We start from the raw sequence: 7,955 nt of genomic DNA on the forward strand, positions 1-7,955 counted from the left end.
TTGATGTCGAAGCCTGCAGACAGCACGTGCTCGTTGCTCAGCGAGGACACGATACTGTACAACTGACCTGGGGGGCAGGAGGGGCAGGGGGTCAGCGGGGAGCTCGGGGGTCACCCCAGTGCCCCGGCACAGGAGGGTCTGGGGCCACTCACCTGAGGAAAGTAGCTTACGACAACAGTCTGAAAATCCGAAGAGAACAGCTAAGTGCAGAGGGAACATGTCGTGGATCCCACGCCTGCAAGGAGAGGAGAAGGGAGTCAGGGTGGGGCACGGATTCTGTGTGTCCAGAGAAGGGAATGGACCTGGGGAAGGGGCTGGAGAAGAAGGAGAAGGGGCTGGAAAATTGAGGGAGCTGGGGGGCTCAGCCTGGAGAAAAGGAGGCCCAGGGAGGACCTTCTTGCTTTCCACAACTCCCTGACAGGAGGGGGGAGCTGGGAGGGAAGTCAGGCTCTGCTCCCAGAGAACAAGGGACAGGACGAGAGGGAACGGCCTCAGGTTGTGCCAGGGGTGGTTTAGGTTGGATAATAGGGAAAATTTCTTCACTGAAAAGGTGAAGGCACTGGCACAGGCTGCCCAGGGAAGTGGGGGAGTCACCATCCCCAGCAGCATTCCAAAGGGATATGCATGTGGCACCTGGGGACATGGTTTAGGGGTGAACACGGTCCTGGGCTGACAGCTGGACTCGATGACCTTAGAGGTCTTTTCCAACCTTAATGATTCCATGATTCTGTGATTCTACAGCTGCATCCTCCAGTCTGGAGCAGGGGGAGGAAGGAAGGGACCTGCCTTACCTTGCAGTGTCAGCACCATTCGTCATCAAAGTACTAATTAGCAGCTCGTGGCCGTATCTAGCAGCAACGTGGAGGGGGGTATTGCCGTATTTGTCAGCACAGTCGATCTCACTGCCTGCAAGGGAAAGGCCAAGGGCTTTGCCAGCGGTCCAGCCTCGAGCAGCCCAGGCTGTTTCAACCCTGCATTCCCATCCCAGGGACACGGCTGACACCTCGAGTCCACCCAGCATCCTGCAGGAGAACTGCAAACTGCCCTCAGAGCCCAGAGCCCACCTGTACCCTGCAAGCCCTGGGCATCAGATCCCCCCTTCCCCCTGAGGGGATGGTTTCCACCCCGGAGGGCTCTGCTGAGCCCTGGGGTGTCTGCCAAGCCTGAGCCCTCTCACAGGAATATTGTCTTTCAGGCTGTGGCAGTGGGAATGTTGTTTGGCTGGAGCAGCTCTGACCTGGCTGGAATTTCAGTCCCTTGGTCTGCACTTTGCTGCCTTTGGGCACAGCAGTCCCTGTTACCCCCAAGAAGCACCAGCCTCTGGAGAAAAGGAGGCTCAGGGGGGACCTTCTCACTCTCTACAACTCCCTGACAGGAGGGGGGAGCCAGGTAACAAGAGAGAGGACGAGGGAACAGCCTCAAGCTGTGCCAGGGGAGGTTTAGATTGAATGTTAGGAGGTAGATATTATCCCAGGGCACAGAAGGAGTTTAAGTGATGACTGCAGAGGTCTTAAACCCCCCGAGCAGACTCGCCAGGAGGTCCTGGAGGCACAAGAAAAGTCTGGGATAACCCAGGGCTGGCGGAGCAACCACTCACCGTTCTGGATGAGGATCTGCGACCGCGTGAACCGTCCGTGGATCGCAGCCATGTGCAATGGGCTCTTCCCTTCCTTGCTCTGCGAGAGCAGAACCAACGTCACAGCAGTGCCACCCCACCAGCCTCCCCGAGCTCCTGCTCCTGCTCCCAAAGATTGCAGACCTGAAAGTTGACATCGGCCCCGTTGTTGACGAGGATCTCCAGGCACAGGGCCCCGTTGGTGGAGACGGCAGCGAAGTGCAGGGGGGTGAAGCCCTTCTCGTTGGGCTGATTGACGTTGGCACCGACGTTGACCAGCTCGTTGGCCACGGCGTCCTGGCCCATGTAACAGGCGATGTGAAGTGCAGTGTTACCGAAGGAATTTGGTTCATCGATCTGCGGGAGCACCCGAGTCCAGAGGAGTTGGGGATTCAGGAAGGAAAAAAGGCAGCTGAGAACCACCTCGAGCTCCTGCCACCACCCAGCACCCTCTCCCACTCCTGTCTCCAGCCTGGCCTGCACCTGAGCAGCACCCTGAGCAGCTGTGGGGGTCTTACCTCGACCCCCAGCCTCAGGAGGTGTCGCACGACCTCGATCTGGCCGCTGGCCGCCGCCGTGTGCAGGAGGGTGTAGCCCTTCTTGTCCTTACACATCACATCAGCTCCCCGGGCCACCAGCAGCTTCAGAACTTCCAAATGCCCTGTCCAGGAGACAGTGGTAAGAGCCAGGGACCCCGGAAAACACAGGTTCTCTGGGGAGCCCCATCTCTCCAACTCTCTCCCCGATCCTGCCGGTGGGCGAGCGGCTCTGAGGGGTTTGGGGGCTGCCTCGGGGTGAAACCACGACACCTACCCAGGAAAGCTGCCCAGTGGATGGGCTGCCGGTCCTTCTTGTCACAAGTGCTCGGGCTGGCCCCTTTGTTCAGCAGCAGGTTCACCATCTGCACGGGGAGGAGCGGTGAGAGGGGCCGGGCCCTCGCTGCCCCGGGGCGGAGGCGGCGGGCGCGGCCGGGCCCCTCTGCTACCTCCGAGTGTGGCCGCTGTGCACGGCGTGGTTGAGCCGCCGTGCGGCCCGTGGCGGTCGCCACGTTGACGGTGCTGAGCTAGGCGGCACCAGGGCCGGCCACGGCACTTGGTGGCCCGGTTGGCCGCGGCCAACGGTGCAGCGGCGTTGCCAGTGCTTGTCGCGGGCATTGACGTCCGCAGAGTGCTTCAGGAGGAGGTGAAGTGCCTTCTGCGGGAGCAGAGGAGAGAGGGGGGGCTCTAACCTGGCCTAACAGAGCCCTGGGAGGCCCCCAGGTCCTCCTCGTCCTTCCAGAGCCACAGCAGCCCCGGAGCCAGGGCCGGCCGAGCCGTGACTGCTCCACACGCTCCGGTGCGGTGGCTTCTCCCCACCCCTCAAAGGAAAGGGTCTGTTTGCTCCCATGTCCCCAGGGACACCCCCGAGACACATGTGGCTGTTTCAGCACGTTATCACACAGAGGTAGAGGCAGCATCACAGAGGCTCCAGGAACAAGCAGAGAGAAGGGATCTTGCTGGTGGAAAAGGCCCTGGGCGTGCTGGTGACAGCGGCTGGACGTGAGCCCAGGTGTGCCCAGGTGGTCAAGGAGGCCAGTGGTCCCTGGGCTGTGCCAGCCACGGTGTGGGCACAGGCCCAGGGCAGGGACTGTCCCCCTGTGCTGGCACTGCTGAGGCCCCTCAGGGCTGTGCCCAGTTCTGGGCACTCACGGCAAGAGAGACATGGAGGGGCTGGAGCGTGTCCAGAGCTGGGAAGGGAGCTGGGGAAGGGGCTGGAGAACACCCCGAGCCATGGGATTAAGGGGGTGGGTGTTCACCTGTGACTCACCAGGGGCGGGGATGACAAACGTGACCCACTGACCTACATGTGACACTCATTTCCCCCTGTTGCTGTGCAGGCTCTTGGCTGCAGCCCCTCATTTTCGGTTTCACCTCCCCACGGCACCACCTGCAGCCATCCCAACCCCACGGATTACTGCCCTGCTCTTTGCTCCCAGGCCTGGAGTGGCACATGGAGCCAAGAAACACCAACCCAGCAACCCTGGAGAGCGGGCTCCAGGCAGGGAAAGCGTTTTGGGAAGGCTCCTCTCAGGAGCTGGGCTTGCCCAGCGCTGGCAGAGCCCTGTGCCAAGCACCTGGGGAGGAACAGAACGAGGGAGGAGACAATCCAGCACTTCCCAGGAGGAGAAGCAACGAGAGTGCCCAGATTCCCAAACTCCCAGACAAGCAGCACGAGCTCCATGTTTTAGGGACCCACAGGGACTGTCCACACACATTCCAACAAACACCTTCTGGAGGGGTTTACCCTCATGTTCCATCCCGGGTCTCCTGCTGATCAGAATTCCATGGGTGGTAACTCGCCCCGCACGTCACTCAGGGCTTTGGATCTCCTGGCTCCAACCAACAGTTCCTCACTCTCCAGCAACTCAAACCAGGGCAAAGTTAAGTGGGATGAAGTTAAACCCACAAAAGATAAACACCGGGAAAACTTTCCAACAGGATCTGTTGGAATCAGCTCCTGAGAGACAGGGTGAGAGCCCCAGCATCCCTCAAAGGAATGTAAGGCTGGAACAGACAAAGCCCTGGGGAAGGAGTGAAGGCAGGGAGGAGAATGTGGGGAAAACCCACAGGTTGACTCCTGCAGGATGGAGGGAAGGGAACCAAGGGGGGTTTTGTTCCAGCTCCCATTTGCAGCCTCTGAACTTTGCATTCGGCCCTTTCCTGCTCTAATGAGACCCCCCATCTGAGCCCAAACCAGGCAGGGTGGGAAGGAGGAGGAGAAGCACAGCCCCCTCCTCCCACGGGGAGCAGACAGAGCCAGAGGCCCCTTCCCGGGGCACCCACCTCGTGCCGAGAGGCCGCGGCGCGGTGTAACGGGGTGAGCCAAACCGTGTCCTTGGCGTTCACATTAGCACCTGGGGGACAACAGAACAGGGGTCAGGGAGGGCCCACCGCCCCCAAGGCCCCTCTTCTGCCTCTCTTTGCTGCCCAGAACCCCACACACAGGCAGGCAAAAGGCCACACAGGGCAGGCAAGGGCACCCCGAGCTCCGCAGATGGAGCTGAACGTCCCGGATCCCGTTTAACGAGCCCTCGGCAAAGAATGTGCCCGAGTCTCTCCCTGCTGGGGTCACACAGGATCACAGCAGCCTCGGGGTTCCCTCACTCCACAGTGTCCCAGGGCTCCACAGCTGAGGAGCAGAGAAGGAGACTCAACACTCAGCACACAGGGCCCAAGCACTGGCTGTGTTGAAAGAGAAGCGAGGGCACCTTCATGGCAAGTGACACAACCCAAAACTGAGCAAAATCCCCTGGATTTTGGCTCTGGGAGCAAGGGGAACTGCTGCTCTGAGCACCCTGCTGTCCAAGCTGTGCATCCTCCTCCTCCAATGCCACACCCCCCCCTCCTGGCTCCATTTCCACCTCGGCTATTTCAGTTCCAAGACACTTCTCCGCCTGAACAAACCTCTTAGGATTATGGCAACATTCCCTAATCTTCCCCTGGCTGCAACCTCGCTGGATTAAGCGTGAGCACAGGGTTGGAGGGTGACCAAACCCTGTCTTGCTGCACCCCCGAGGCCAGGGGGGATCAGGGGTGGCTCCGAGGCAGCGCCTGTGCCAGATCCCAGCCTGCCCCGAGCCCCAGCCCTCACCTGACAGGATTAGGAGCTCGAGGATTGCAACATCTCCTATGTAGGCAGCAGCATGGAGCGGTGTTCGGCGTTCTTGGTCCTTGAGGGGAAGGAACAAGAACCATCCGTGAGCTTGGAGGGCAGGGAGAGGGCTGGGAGATCCTCCTCCTCCTCCTCCTCCTCCTCCTCCCAGACACCAACACTGCTGTGAGAGGCTGGAGTGTGTCCAGAGCTGGGAAGGGAGCTGGGGAAGGGGCTGGAGCACCAGGACAAGGGGCTGGACAATTGAGGGAGCTGGGGGGGCTCAGCCTGGAGAAAAGGAGGCTCAGGGGGGACCTTCTGGCTCTGCAACCCCCTGACAGGAGGGGGGAGCTGGGAGGGGGTTGGGCTCTGCTCCTAGGGAACAAGGGACAGGACAGGAGGGAACGGCCTCCAGCTGTGCCAGGGGAGGGTCAGGTTGGCAATGGAAACCCTTCCCAGGATCTGATCTCGGCATGGGAAGGACCAAGGAGTGCCAGGTGAGGGACAGGAAGGATTTGGGGAGAGCTGGGTGAAGGATGGGAAGGATTTTGGGAGAGCTGGGTGAGGGATGGAGCACCAGCTCTCACCAGTACATTGATGTTCTCCTTCTGATTCAGCAGCGACCGAACCTCCTCCACATCCCGGTTGAAGATGGCTTGGACCAGAGGAGGCTGCAAAGGAGAAGGGAAACGAGTCTTGATGGTGGCACCACACAGAAGATGTGAGAGGGAGGAGAACTTGCAGTGTTTCCATGTGCCAGAGGCTCCACACCAGCCTGACCCAGCTCCAGGAGCGAGTCCCATGCCCGGCCCGCCGGCAGCACCCAGCAGCTTCCTCACCCCTGTGGCCCAGCCAGCACCAGGGACCAGTTCTCCAGCCAGCAAAGACACTTTTCCTGGTTGTTCATTGAGAAACAGAGCAAGGAATCATTGGAAAAGCCTCCCTGCTTCCCAAGGAGTCCAAGGAGCAGCACTGACGATGCACAGCTGAGATCTCCACACACAGCACCCAGCACGTGCTCCCAGTCACGGGAACAGGTCCAGCTCCTACCACCCAAAATTTGGGCACAGCCAGAAATCCCTCTGGTAATGGAGCCCCAGCCCAGGTCGGAGCTGCTGGAGCCCCTTTGCTGCTGGGACAGGGCAGTGGGAAGGTGCTGCCCAACCTCCGGGCACCACCTGCCATCCCTGAACCCCATTTCCCCTTTCCAGGCCTAAAAATGCCATTTTCCTGAAGAAAAATGGGAGCAGAGGCTGCTCTTGGGCTGTTCAGCACCCAGCACGTCCCCACTTCAGCCTCGGAGCTGCTGCAGCTTTTGGGACGGAGGATCCTGGGTGCTGTGACCCCCTGCAGCCCCTCAGCTCTGCCCACCCCCCAAAGGCTGGATTTGATGTGGAAACCATTGAGCCCCACTCTTCTCAGCCTCTCCGGCACACACCGAGCTCCATTTGGAAGTGACCCCTTCCCATCCCTGCCTCATCCCAAAATAAGGGCACTCAAACCCCGGGAACACATCCTGGGCCAGGGCAGCGCCTGCGTCATCCCCCTGGAATGCAGCAGCCTCGGCATCACTTGTTAGACAGTAAAAAAGGGGGTTTTTTTACCAAAAAAAAAAAAGAAGGAAAGGCTGGAAAACCAGCGTCTCCGGCGGCGGCGCTGGGTCTGACACACCCACCCACCGCGGGAGAGAGGAATGTTTGGGTTATCCCGAAAAATAAAGTTCTGTTTCAATCAGAAACGGTGGCCTTGGGTCAGCCCCCTCCTCCTTCACCCCCTCATCCCCAGCCCACCCCCCAGGCTTCCAAACAGTGGGAACAGGGGGGTCCGAGCCCAGGTCACTCCGGGGTCACAGCTCCAGGAATGGGACACGACAGAGTGGCCCAGGGAGCAGCCACCGGCCAGGGAGGGTGACCCTGCACCCCAGATGTGCCCCCAAAACCTGATGGGGATGCCCTGCACCCCAGATGTGCCCCCAAAACCTGATGGGGATGCCCTGCACCCCAGAATCATCCCTAAAACACAGTAAGCCAACCCTGCACCTCAGGGGTGTCCCCAAAATCACTCTCCACCACAGAAGCATTCCTAAAACACGATAGGGACACTCTGCACACCAGAGGTGTCCCCAAAACCTGACAGGGATGCCCTGCATGCCAGGGGTGCCTCCAAAACATGATAGTTACACTCTGCACCTCAGAGGCGTCCCCCAGGCTTTATGGGCACACCCTGCACATGAGGAGCATCCCCAAAACCATGCTGGGGACACCCTGCACCCAAGGGTGTCCCAAAAAGCTGCTGGGGACTCCCCACAAGCCAGGGCCAACCCCAAACCTGATGGGGGCATGCTGCACCCTAAGGGTGTCCCTAAAACTCAACAGGGACCCCAGGACCGTCCCCAAAACCATGATGGGGACACTCTGCATCCCAAGGGTATCCCAACACCCGCTGGGGACTCCCTGCACGCCAGGACCCTCCCCAAAACCCGACAAGGACACGCTGCACCCCACAGGTGCCCCCAAAACCCCACGGCGACAACCCAGCGCCCCAAGGGGAGACCCCGAACCCGACGGGGACAACCCGCAACCAGAGGTGCCCCCCAAAACTTCTCTGGGGCCACTCCGCACCCAAAGCGTGTCCCCAAACCCGGCGGGGGACATCCCGCACCCCGGGAGCATCCCCCAAACCCGGCGGGGCGGCGGCGGGAGGCGCAGCG

At 60.5% G+C, this 7,955-nt stretch overlaps 2 protein-coding genes across 2 annotated transcripts in view; both read right to left on the reverse strand.

Moving 5' to 3' along the window:
- The window catches only part of ANKRD52 (ankyrin repeat domain 52), an 11,949-nt gene extending 9,324 nt beyond the window's left edge, over window positions 1–2,625 (reverse strand). Inside the window, exons 1-8 of the mRNA XM_029958878.1 lie at window positions 2,608–2,625; window positions 2,429–2,521; window positions 2,134–2,276; window positions 1,760–1,972; window positions 1,598–1,676; window positions 792–906; window positions 153–235; window positions 3–67 (exon numbers count right to left, since the gene is read on the reverse strand). Coding sequence (XP_029814738.1) covers window positions 3–67; window positions 153–235; window positions 792–906; window positions 1,598–1,676; window positions 1,760–1,972; window positions 2,134–2,276; window positions 2,429–2,521; window position 2,608 — 792 coding nt within the window. The 5' untranslated portion in view covers window positions 2,609–2,625. The remainder of the gene's footprint in view (window positions 1–2; window positions 68–152; window positions 236–791; window positions 907–1,597; window positions 1,677–1,759; window positions 1,973–2,133; window positions 2,277–2,428; window positions 2,522–2,607) is intronic.
- A 57-nt stretch (window positions 2,626–2,682) lies between these two features.
- The window catches only part of LOC108639219 (serine/threonine-protein phosphatase 6 regulatory ankyrin repeat subunit C-like), a gene marked incomplete at its 3' end in the record, with an annotated part of 8,476 nt that continues 3,203 nt past the window's right edge, over window positions 2,683–7,955 (reverse strand). Inside the window, 5 exon segments of the mRNA XM_029958879.1 lie at window positions 2,683–2,745; window positions 2,747–2,809; window positions 4,438–4,508; window positions 5,246–5,324; window positions 5,833–5,940. Coding sequence (XP_029814739.1) covers window positions 2,683–2,745; window positions 2,747–2,809; window positions 4,438–4,508; window positions 5,246–5,324; window positions 5,833–5,940 — 384 coding nt within the window.

The sequence above is a fragment of the Manacus vitellinus genome, unplaced genomic scaffold (assembly GCF_001715985.3).
Source record: "Manacus vitellinus isolate BGI_N305 unplaced genomic scaffold, ASM171598v3 scaffold_178_pilon, whole genome shotgun sequence".
Taxonomy (NCBI): domain Eukaryota; kingdom Metazoa; phylum Chordata; class Aves; order Passeriformes; family Pipridae; genus Manacus; species Manacus vitellinus.